The sequence below is a fragment of the Euprymna scolopes genome, chromosome 37 (assembly GCF_053919585.1).
Source record: "Euprymna scolopes isolate OS-2025 chromosome 37, ASM5391958v1, whole genome shotgun sequence".
Lineage (NCBI taxonomy): Eukaryota > Metazoa > Mollusca > Cephalopoda > Sepiida > Sepiolidae > Euprymna > Euprymna scolopes.
Window position 1 is genome coordinate 81,493,125 of NC_136518.1, and position 13,114 is coordinate 81,506,238.

At 30.2% G+C, this 13,114-nt stretch overlaps 1 protein-coding gene across 4 annotated transcripts in view; it reads left to right on the forward strand.

Moving 5' to 3' along the window:
- The window catches only part of LOC145261253 (sodium-coupled monocarboxylate transporter 1-like), a 179,360-nt gene that overhangs the window by 97,994 nt on the left and 68,252 nt on the right, over positions 1-13,114 (forward strand). For all 4 annotated transcript variants that reach the window (XM_080119647.1, XM_080119650.1, XM_080119649.1 and 1 more), the window contains 3 exons: positions 1,842-1,915; positions 6,888-7,028; positions 7,998-8,133. In XM_080119647.1, the coding sequence (XP_079975773.1) occupies positions 1,842-1,915; positions 6,888-7,028; positions 7,998-8,133 (351 nt within the window). The remainder of the gene's footprint in view (positions 1-1,841; positions 1,916-6,887; positions 7,029-7,997; positions 8,134-13,114) is intronic.

Consider the following 13,114-nt stretch of genomic DNA (forward strand, 5'->3'; position numbering starts at 1 on the left):
ATGAACATTGATACAATAAAAGCAGACACCCCCCCACGCAACATGACTACATTCACGTATAGGTGTTAGTATTTAGGGTTTGGGAAGATTTTCATTGGTTGAAATTCTTTATTTTAACACTTCGTGTTAAAACGTTGTAGCGTTAGGAAGTGACGAAGAGATTTTTTCGAAATGAACAGGAGAAAGAAAGAGGGTAAACAATTGGAACCATTTATGTTTTGGTATTCGTTCGGATTGCATCTTTATGTCTAATCTCCCACATAATTATTCAAAACATATTTTTAGATTTATCACGTTATAATTTTAAATAATATTTGAAAATTCGTTCAGGCATTCGTAAAGGAGATTATATATCATAATAGAATAATTTTCAATTCGAAATCAACAGGAAACGGCGTTAGGACAAAATAGCACTCGGATATAAAATACTTGTCGGTACTTTAAGTTTTGTTTTGAAATAGTATTTTCTTATTAAAGAATATGCAAATAGTTTATATGACTTTATTTCAGAAAAAATGTCATTTAAAATATTTTTTTTTAATATTTAAAAAAACTTTTCTTTTAGTTATAAAAATATTTGATACATTTTCAATAGTTTCTTGCAGGAATTTCTGTGACCTTGGAGAATAAAAGACAATTACTTCGAACACATAACATGCACGACACGCCAGTATCATGATTGTTAAATTTTTACTTAAAATTACGTGTCATAAATGCACACAGTTTAAACAAGTATTGATAAGATTCATAATTTTATCAAATATTTTTTTTATTAAAAAAAAACTTTTCATTTTTCGAAATAATAACCACAAGACGTTATAATTGGTACTCGTGACCAAGGATTCGGTATTCTTGGCCGAGCCCGGGACTTGTAACTGAACAGGGGTGACCCTGACCAAGTTATATTAAGCTTTAAACAATACAATTGTACTGACCCATCTTTCTAAGGGACTTTTTCTGTAGAACTGTAATTTTAAAGTTTAAGGTAGTATTTCTAAATTCGTCGACACATACATTAAAGAGGCTGTGCAAATCTGTTCGACAGTCATGCTTGAATTTTAAAACGCATCAAAGTCTCTTCATATGACTCTGCATCGCATTCATATTGAAGGAAATGTTCAAGGATTGGACTGTAAGGTTTAATCAAAAGATATTTTTAAATATGTTCACACAATTCTATAAGTGCATGTTGTTATAGGCTAATGCATTCAGTGCATATGATTGATAAGATGATTGTCAGGATGGGTTGCTGTCAGAGATTTTATGCAATTGGTTCCGCTCATCAGTAGGTCGTTTGTTTTAATGGTAACATTCCCGTCTTCATAGCTCTTCAACTTTTTGAGTTAAAATAATAAGAGTCTTTACTTTTGCAACGACCTTCGTATGACAAAGCGCTCCTGATGCCCCTGCACAGCCATCGTTAATCGCCGGGAAAAGTGTATCGAGAATGGTTCTGACTATGTAGAAAAATAAATTCTGGAGCACAAAAGCTCGCTCGTTTTAATGGCATAACTCCCGTCTTCGTAGCTCTTCAACTTTCTGAGTAAAAAAAAAGTAAGAGGCTTTACTATTTAAAATTTATGCATCATGGACGACCTTTTATATGCACGAAGGATTCACCGCATATCAATGTCAAAATGTCACTCGAGGATAAGTGTTAATGAGCCTTTTAAAGTGAATGGCGAAAAAGGATTCTATACATAAGGTTTAGCATCAACAAATATTAATTCTAATTTTTGTAAAGGGATCTGAAAATGGAGTAAAACTGCTAGTCGGCTATTCTTCTAGTTTCAATATAAATTTTGTAACGATATGAATTTGACTTTTTTTTTGTCTTTCAGAGTTTCCTGAAAGTCGGAGGGATTACTCGAGTACTGAAGGAGAATTACCGTTGGAATAGAATTCAATTTGACGAGTTTGTATCGAATTTCATTTTACCAAGGGAGTCATCGTGCATTAAGGCTCGAATGCCACTCGAGGATAAGGGTTAATGAATGTAAGGTGGTAGTGTGGTAATCGTTAATGATGTAAATTGGGGTGGAATTTGATTATTTAAGGACATGGTTCAATAAGAACTTGTTTACATTAGACTTGAAGTCTATGATATTGTACTCGGCCGGGAAGCAGGACAATGGAACAGTGTTCCACGGACGGGCAGCTCAAGCATAGAAGCTTTCTTTATGGAATTTGCGTTTAAATTAAGGCACAGATAGAGAATGGGAGAAATTGTTGATAGTGGCTGTAGATGGTCGAGTGTTCTTTTGGGAAAGTCCATCAAGCGAGGATAATAGATTGAAGCTCAAACGGAAATTATATAAAAATATACTTCTTCCCGACCACATATTTTACACGTACTTACCCACAAAAAGATAACATAAATTAACCCGATTTTGCAATTCTGAATTTTTGAGATGAGATGTAAATGTTTGTATTGTTTTGTTTACTCGGACAATTATTCTCATCTTAGGTGTTCTTGCCACAACGTTCCGGTTGTTGTAACCTACGATCTTCCTCAGGTGTTAAATGCATGTTTCCTTTTGAAAAGAGGGGTTGACATTTTTCCTAAGGAAAAGAGGGGTTAACTTTGCATTGCGAGAATTCGGGCCGTGGGTTTAAGGGTGTGTCCGTAAATCACAAATAGACTACAATCTTCAGGGATCACTAGGAAATTTTTTAACGCTTTCCTACGACTCGATTTCGTCGAATATCTTTTTTCACTAATATTGCCAATTAGCATAGATATTCCGTGAAAGTGAATCATTGGAAAGCCTTAAAAAATTTCCTAGCGACCCCTGAAGGTTGAACTTCCTTTATGATTTACGGACACAGCCTCAAACCCGCAGACCGTATTATTGCAATGAAGAGTTAACCCCTCTTTTGCTTAGTAGAGAAAAAGAAACATTAATTTAACACTCGAAGAATATCGTAAGTTACAACGGCCGAAACGTTGTGCCAATAACACAAAAGATGAAAATAATTGTCCGAGTAACCAAAATAATACAAACAAAACCCGATCTTTGTTTAATATTCTTATAATTATATCTTTATTTCATAGTTTTATAATTTTATTTTATTTCATAATTTTATGATTTTATTTTTATTTTATAGTTTTATGATTTTATTTTTATTTTATAGTTTTATGATTTTATTTTTATTTCATAGTTTTATGATTTTATTTTTATTTCATAGTTTTTTAATTTTATTTTTATTTAATATTTATTTTATTTTATTTTTATTTCATAGTTTTATAAATTTGCCTTTATTTCATCGTTTAGTTTTCTTTCATAGTTTTATAATTTTATATATGTTTTATAATTTTATAATATTATCTTTATTTAATATTTTTATAATTTTATATTTATTTCAAAGTTTTATAATTTTATTTTTATTTCGTAGTTTTATAATTTTACCTTTATTTCATAGTTTTATAATTTCATTTTATTTCATAGTTTTATAATTTTATTTTTATTTCATAGTTTTATAATTTTATCTTTATTTAATATTTTTATAATTTTATATTTATTTCAAAGTTTTATAATTTTATTTTTATTTAATAGTATAATAATTTTATTTTTATTTAATAGTTTAATAATTTTATTTTTATTTAATAGTTTTGTAATTTTATCTTTATTTCCTAGTTTTATAATTTTATTTATATTTTATAGTTTTATGATTTTATTTTTATTTCATAGTTTTATAATTTTATTTTTATTTAATATTTTTTTAATTTTATTTTTATTTCATAGTTTTATAAATTTTCCTTTATTTCATAGTTTTATAATTCTATTTTTATTTCATAGTTTTATAATATTATATATGCTCTATAGTTTTATAATTTTATATTTATTTCAAAGTTTTATAATTTTATTTTTATTTAATAGTTTTAGAATTTTGCCTTTATTTCATAGTTGTATAATTTTATTTTTATTTCATAGTTTTATAATTTTATTTTTATTTCATAATTTTATTTTTATTTCATAGTTTTATAAGTATATTTTTTTCATAAATTTATAGTTTTATATTTATTTCATAGTTTTATAATTATATCTATATTTCATAGTTGTAAATTTTATCTTTATTTCATAGTTTTCCAATTTTGGTTTTATTTCATAGTTTTATAATTTTATATTTTTTTCATAGTTTTATGATTGTATTTTTATTTCATAGTTTTCTAATTTTTTTTCATAGTTTTATAATTTTATCTTTATTTCATAGTGTTTATTATTATTTTTTTTCATAATTTATAATTTTATTTTTATTTGATAGTTTTATAATTTTATCTTTGTTTCATAGTTTTATAATTTTATTTTTTCCTAATTTTATAATTTTATTTTTTATTTCAAAGTATTCCAATTTTATTTTACTTCATGGTTTTATAATTTTATTTTTATTTCATAATTTTATTTTTTTCACAGTTTTATAATTTTATTTTTATATTATAGTTTCCTAATTTTATTTTTTTTCATATTTTTATAATTACAGTTTTTTTCATAATTTTCTAATTTATCTATATTTACTAAATTTTATAATTTTATTTTTATTTCATAGTTTTCTAATTTTATTTTATTTCATAGTTTTCTAATTTTATTTTTATTCCATAGTTTTATAATTTTATTTTTATTTCATAGTTTTATAATTTAATTTTCATTTCAAAGTTTTATAATTTATTTTAATGTCATAGTTTTATAATTTTATCTTTATTTCATAGTATTATAATTTTATCTTTATTTCAGAGTTTTATAATTTTATCTTTATTTCATTGTTTTCTAATTTCAATTTTTTTTTTATAGTTTTCTAACTTTATTTTTATTTCATAGTTTTATAATTGTGTTTTCATAGTTTTATAATTTTATTTTTATTTCATAGTTTTATAATTTTATTTTTATTTCATAGTTTTATAATTTCATTTTTATTTCATAGTTTTATGATTTAATCTTTATTTCATAGTTTTTTAATTTTGCCTTTATTTCATAGTTTTATGATTTTATTTTATTTCATAGTTTTATAAGTTTATATTTATTTCATAGTTTTATAATTTTATCTTTATTTCATAGTTTTATAAATTTATTTTCATTTCATAGTTTTATGATTTTATCTTTGTTTAATAGTTTTATAATTTTATCTTTATTTCATAGTTTTATGATTTTATCTTTGTTTAATAGTTTTATAAATTTATTTTCATTTCATAGTTTTATGATTTTATTTTCATTTCATAGTTTTATGATTTTATCTTTGTTTAATAGTTTTATGATTTTATTTTCATTTCATAGTTTTATGATTTTATCTTTGTTTAATAGTTTTATAATTTTATCTTTATTTCATAGTTTTATGATTTTATCTTTGTTTAATAGTTTTATAAATTTATTTTCATTTCATAGTTTTATGATTTTATTTTCATTTCATAGTTTTATGATTTTATCTTTGTTTAATAGTTTTATGATTTTATTTTCATTTCATAGTTTTATGATTTTATCTTTGTTTAATAGTTTTATAATTTTATTTTCATTTCATAGTTTTATAATTTTATTTTTATTTCATAGTTTTATAATTTTATTTTCATTTCATAGTTTTATGATTTTATCTTTGTTTAATAGTTTTATGATTTTATTTTCATTTCATAGTTTTATGATTTTATCTTTGTTTAATAGTTTTATAATTTTATTTTCATTTCATAGTTTTATAATTTTATTTTTATTTCATAGTTTTATAATTTTATTTTCATTTCATAGTTTTATGATTTTATCTTTGTTTAATAGTTTTATAATTTTATTTTCATTTCATAGTTTTATGATTTTATCTTTGTTTAATAGTTTTATAATTTTATTTTCATTTCATAGTTTTATGATTTTATCTTTGTTTAATAGTTTTATAATTTTATTTTCATTTCATAGTTTTATGATTTTATCTTTGTTTAATAGTTTTATAATTTTACTTTCATTTCATAGTTTTATGATTTTATCTTTGTTTAATAGTTTTATAATTTTATTTTTATTTCATAGTTTTATAATTTTATTTTCATTTCATAGTTTTATGATTTTATCTTTGTTTAATAGTTTTATAATTTTATTTTCATTTCATAGTTTTATGATTTTATCTTTGTTTAATAGTTTTATAATTTTATTTTCATTTCATAGTTTTATGATTTTATCTTTGTTTAATAGTTTTATGATTTTATCTTTGTTTAATAGTTTTTTAATTGGAAATAATTTGAAATTCAAAAGTTTATTTTTGTTTTACTCTTGACATTTAATGTCAGGTCGGTGGAAAATTTTTGCCGTTTTGTAAAAGAGTAATTTTAAACAATTATAATTTATTTTATGAATATTGTTCTTACCTAAACATATCATGATTAGTTTAGAACTTTTGCTTTCAGATTTTCAGAGTATTGATCATATTTTATTCCAATATTCTTCACCCACGTTGAACCGAAAACGACATTCTTTGCTCAACAGAAAAGGATTCATCTTCCGTCATGATAATGCTCATCCACAAATAGCAGTACTGACGAAAATCTTCTAGAAAAATTTAGTTGAGAAATTTTGCGCCATCGTGTATATTCTATAGACCTAGCTCTTTCGGATTATCAGTTGTTTCGAGGATTAGAAAACAATTTAGATAACCTTAGGTTAATATCAACGAACAGGAGGTTGATTCAAATTTTACATGAAATCCTATAGAATTTTACAAGCGAGATATTTATAAGATCGTTGACAGACGAAATCAGTTTGTAGATTATTGTTATAAATAAAATTTTAAATCGGCAAACCCTTTTGCACCAAGCCAAGTTCAGGCCCAACTTTTGAAATCTCAAAAAAAAAAAAAAAAAAAAATTAAATGTTAAATATCAACTTCTTTATAATGAGTTCAATGTTTGTAATTTTTATTAGGATGAGTCCTGATCCTCGAGTGCGAAACACAGTTTGGTCTCTTCTGTTTGGAGGCACATTTCAATGGTTTGCACGATACGGAATTATTCAAGCCAGCGTACAACGATACAGTTTACTGAACTCAATGAAGAAAGCGAAGCAGTAAGTATCATTAACAGCAATTATTACAAGAATATATGGAATTCTGAAAAGAAAACGCCAACACCACAATTCACTGCAAAAAAACAACAAAAAAACTCAGCTCCGTTGTTTTCTCTCAGCCATCATCATCATCACCACCACCACCACCACCACCACCATCATCATCATCATCATCATCATCATCATGATCGTATGAGTCCCAAGATTTTATTTTTGGCATTGGTTTCCCCGATATTTTTCTTATCAGATATTTTCTAGAAAGATATCGAGTATTTATGGGAGGGACCACAAGAAGGTTGCCAACATCCTAAGCAAAACTGATTATTGTGGGACGAACTGGATTCGAACTTGGAACACCCAGGTCGTTAATCACCATTGTAACCTCCCAGCATTTTTCTAGTCAGAATTATTTCTAGAGAGACATCGGGGATTACGAGGGGGGGGAGTTACGGGAAGGTTGCCAACATCTTTAAGTGAAGGTAATCATCATCATATCGATCGCATGAATTCTTCAAGACTGAGTCAATTTTTATTTTTGTTCCTATCCAGAGTGTCCCTTTCAGGGGAGCTAGATTTTTCTCCAAATTAAAAACCGACCTTGTGTCTAACTCTGCCTTCGTGGGAAGGCAAGTAAATAGAAACAATCACTCCAAGTATATCGGAGTGACCCTGGAAGGAACCAGATTTATAACACTACCACGGTTCGCCTCTACTATGGTGATAAAGAGTCGGATTTTAAAGGGAGACAATCTACTCCTTTTGCATTTGAATGCACTTCCGCTGCATTGGCTTTTATTGATGTCAAAGTGATATTATATCCTCATTTTCTTTTTATTTCTTCTTTTCTTTTTCACACCCACACACGTTTACAACGTAAAAACAACAAAAAAGTAAATATATATTTAAACAAATGAACAGGGTTGTTGATGTCAAAACAATGTATAATTACCGTTTTCCGAACTATTTCAGATCATTATATATAAATACAGTTGGCGTGTTTGTCATCACGATTATAGCTTGCACTTGTGGGATCGCTATATTTGCTTATTATTCGATAAAAGACTGCGACCCTTTCACGTCAGGGAAAGTATCCAATCCGAACCAGGTAAGCTAATGTTTTACATGCTTCCATATCTTAAACGTTTCTGTCTTGCGTGTCAGCTCAATTAGAAGTTTCGGTAAAACTTAATATATTTCGAGAAATAGATATTCTTTTATATAAACTGTCTGTTTGTCTCTTAGTCCCCCCTCTCTCTCTGTATATATATATATATATATATATATATATATATATATATATATATATAACTACTTCGTTTAGTCACATAAATTAATATAGGAAAGTATAAATTTATGCGTAAACCTTAAGTATTTACTTCAACAGTGCTCAATACGTATGTAGAGCTAGGTAGTAAGTTATAAAATATATATGGCGATTAAGCTACACAGAATATTTCGCGTTTCATCCACGCTAGGATTCCTGATATTAGCCTGAGGAATCCTAGCGTGGATGAAACGCGGAATATTCTGTGTAGCTTAATCGCCATATATATTTATAACTTACTACTATATATATATATATATATATATATATATATATATATATATATATATATATATATATATATATATATGTGTGTGTGTGTGTGTGTGTGTGTGTGTACGTGTGTATATGTGTGTGTGTGTGTGTGTGTGTGCGTATGTGTGTTTTCATTCAGACAACTATTGTTGTATTACGCGGAGTGTTCTTGGTTAATGAGCTTTTTTTGTAATTTTTCAATTTTTGGAATTGTTGTTCTTATTCCTTGGTTGAATATATGCAAGAAAGTTCCATAGTCGTCTTCGCCCATCTGTTTTTTTTTCTTTTGGTTGTTTTTGCAAGTACTTTAAACTGAGTTTCAACAGTCGTCTTCAGGCAGTTTTGATTATTGTTCATTTAAAACTCAATCGAAAGTACTTGCAAAAACAACCAAAAGAAAAAAAAACAGATGGACGAAGACGACTATAGAACTTTCTTACACAGATTCAACCAAGAAATAAGAATGACAATTTGAAAAATTGAAAAATTACAAAAAAGCTCATTAAGCAAGAACACTCCGTGCTATTCAACAATACTCGTCTGAATGAAAACATTCAATCTTAATGCACAATATATATATATATATATATATATATATATATATATATATATATATATATATGCTTCTGAGTAACATTTGCTCACAGCACCGCGTTCATATTTACCGTCTCTCACCCTCACAACAGCGTAGTTACTACCACTGAAAGTATCTGTGAGAAAGCTGACTACACCCTGTCTGCCCATCCATCGGCAAAGATGTGGAGACTTCAATGTTCACAATGTTTAATGTCTAGTTTACTCAAACAACACGGATGATAAGCGGAGGTTAGGGTTAGGGTTAGAGGTTCTGTCAAGATTTCTCCATTGCTTATAACCTAACACTACTTGCCCGACACTGATAGTCAATATGCAAATTCTCCTAGACCTTTTTTCTTCCAAATTGCTCAGAACTGTTCTCATTCTTCGTCCTGTCTCACTCAGTTTTCTCAGTTAAGATAACAGCAAGATGTGATAAATCCCCAGCCTCTCCGTCGTACAATGTATAGATACTCTATTATTACTCTTAGGGAGAGGGTCCGGGCGATAAAAGAAACAATAAGTCAATCCCAGGAAAGGTGACCTATAATGTTATGTTACGAAGCTGTATCCAGTCAAACAAAAGAAAACAATGGGAAATCCCGACGCGAGGGCGCAGAAATACCTGGATTATGACCCAGGCACGGGGAAAACCCTCTAGGTGCTGATGGACCCGTAGATCTTCCCAGGTCATCCGTCTAGGAGAAGGAAAACTCTTAAACTAAACCTAAGGGGAGGAAGGCCTATCCAATCTTGGATGACAACCTTCCTAGAGATGGTGACTCAAACAAATTACCGGTCTGCAAACCTAAACTGCTGAGTAGATAGGCACTATCTATCGCCCGGCTTCCAAACTCTTTCTTCAAAAGCATGTGGACCTGATCTCATCCCGGCTGTGCTATTAAAAAATGCTCCGCCGAAGGAGCTCCAGTTCTCTCCAAACTTTATAACAAATGCCTTAATGAAACTTGCTTTCCTACCTGCTGGAAAACTGCTTTTGTAGTACCAGTTTTCAAGAATTCTGGCGAAAGAACTCATCCAGTAAATTATCGTCCCATTAATCTCCTCCCACTTTTCGCCAAAATATTTGAGACCATAATTAACCAAGTTCTAATCCATCACCTTACAGATGCTAAAATTCTGACTGGCCAACAATATGGATTTAGGCAAGCCCGTTCCACAGCAGACATCCTAACTGTAATCTCTGAGCGTATGTACCATTCACTGGACAAAGCGGGGGAGGGTAGAGCGGTAGCTCTAGATATATCTAAGGCTTTTGACAGAGTATGGCATGAAGGTCTTCTCAGGAAAACCAGATCATATGGTATCACTGGAAGAATACATGACATAATTAAATCCTTCTTAGATAAGAGAAAAGTCCAGGTTGTCTTCGATGGTCGTACATCTAAAAAAAGCGGGAGTGCTTCAGGGGTCTAACATTCATAAATGACCTCCCTGTCAAAATTGCCTGTGAGATGGGTATATATGTTGACGACACCACGCTCTATAACAGACATGACAGGAAAACAAATGAACACATATCTAAAGAAATGACAGAAACACTAGAGGATGATCTCCGATCTGTAGTGGAATGGGGACATAATTGGATTGTCACATTCAATGCTGCCAAGACTAAACTCGTTTCCTTCAATAATTACAAGAAACATTTTCTACCACCAATAACAATGGTCAATGACTCTTTATCTGAAAGTATATCTTTTAAACTCCTCGGCCTAACGCTCTCAGGAAACATGAGTTGGAACATTGAGAGTATCGCCAGGACTGCTGCGAAGAAGGTAGGTTCTCTCTACCATGCTAGAAAGCTACTAACGCCCGAAAGTATCCTATACCTCTATCGGCCACCATTCGCCCATATATGGAGTATTGTTGCCATATTTGGGCTGGTGCATCTGCCACTAGTCTCTTGCTTCTAAGCAAGGTTCAAAAGAGAGTCGCCAATCTGATAGGTCCTGAACTGTCATCCAAGCCTCAGCCTCTGTCCCATCGACGAAATGTTGCATCCCTCTGCCTGTTCTACAAGTACTTTAACGCTGAATGCTCTTACGAACTGCAAGCACTTGTACCCCCTCGACGTAAATACCTCCGACAAACCCGACAAGCAGCTAAATCCCACCCTTTCAAAGTAGAGGTCCCTAGATATAAGAGAGCCTTCTACTCCAGTAGTTTCTTCCCCAGGACAGCTAGACTTTGGAATTCACTTCCGGGTACCTGCTTCCCCAACTGTACTGACTTGCAGAAGTTCAAGTGCAACGTGAACCGACATCTTGCTGCCCAACTCCCTACACAGTACCCCTGATTCATATGTCCCTGATAGTAGCCCCATACAACAAAGTGGCAATGTGTCTTGTTTGGGGTGAAAATATAATAAAAAAATAATTAAAAAATAACGTCAATCGGCCAGAAAAGCTAACTGATATTAAATGGGTCAGACCAAAACCAGCAAAAAAGTGCAATAAACAAATGCTAGCGGAAATAAGGTTAACAGGTCAATCAACAGGAACTTTGACCCAGAGAGTTGCAAAACAATAAACAAGCTGGCGAGAAAAGGTCAACAGGTCAAAGTGATATAAATAAAAAGAGCAGAGAGAAAGCAGAGAAGAGACACAAGCGAAAATACAGGTTGACACAGAGTTCTGCGACCCACCCTGCTCCCTAACCTTCACTGCGTTATGATGAGAGTTGTCACTGTACTTTGGAAGTGGAAATTGTAAATAAACCAAATCTGTATTATAAACAATAAGTTCCTCGTACCCATTTTAAAACGAAATAACTGTCCGTTTATACAACCAAGACGAGCATACGCCATTCATATATGTGACATTACTATTACGCGTGTTTTAATTTCATTACTGTAACTGAAGTTGTCATTAAGCTAAGAATTAAGAACCCATCTCATAAAATTAATGAACGTTCGTACAATATGAAATATTGTTTTTCTTCAGAGCCGTTAAAAAAATGACCTACATTTTCATAAAAAGAAAATATAAATCTGTTTGGAATGAGCATCTAAAATACGGACACTATTTTTTTTTCTTTGTCTCTAATATTTCCTTGATTAATAATTCCTTTTAGACCGGGGTAATCTTCTCTTCTCTATCTTTTCTATCTATCTATCTTCTATCTATCTATCTTCTTCTATATTCTTCTTCTTCTTCTTCTATCTATATAAATAAAATGAACTCATTTTTTCCCGTCTGATTTTGACATTAATAGGATTAAAAATCAAGATATTTCATGCAAATATAATATGCACAAACGGCAGAACAATATCTGAGGTGTGTTATAGGCTTATTATTTCTCAAATTCCTCGATAATCTTAGATTTCTATACTTTTTCTGCTGAGAAGTCACGGCCAAAATCGGTTAAGATCAATGGAAGTGGTAAAATATTTTCTCTCTAATAAATTCCTCCTCCCCCTGCCACCACTTAACACCGTTTGGGAATCGTTCACAAGGAACAGTTGAGAAGAGAACACCGGTTTGGCTTCGTAGTTCTTTCATGTGAAGTTATTTAAAATCACTAAACTAAGCTGCAGTGCTCTGTGGCGTAATGGTTAGCGTGCTGGACAATTCACATTATATTTTCACGTTCGCGCCGACCTACCGTAGTCGTTTTTTTTTTTTTTTCCTAAACAACTGGAATGGACTTTTCTTGGTGGCCGAACTGTTAACGTTGCAGATGTTTTTTTTTTTTTTTTTTTCACACTTTATTTTCCTACTTTTACTCATGACTCCGGGTTTGATCCTTCCTACTTACCTACCATAACATTTTTTAAAACTCCCCCCCCCGTCCCAGAAACAAACACTCGGGCAATGCCGGGTACCCCCGTAGTTATGAATATTGTTTGAATTTAGTGACCCTCATCGTGGGATTAGTAGGTTGGTCACACCTAAGATTTAATCCACTCCTC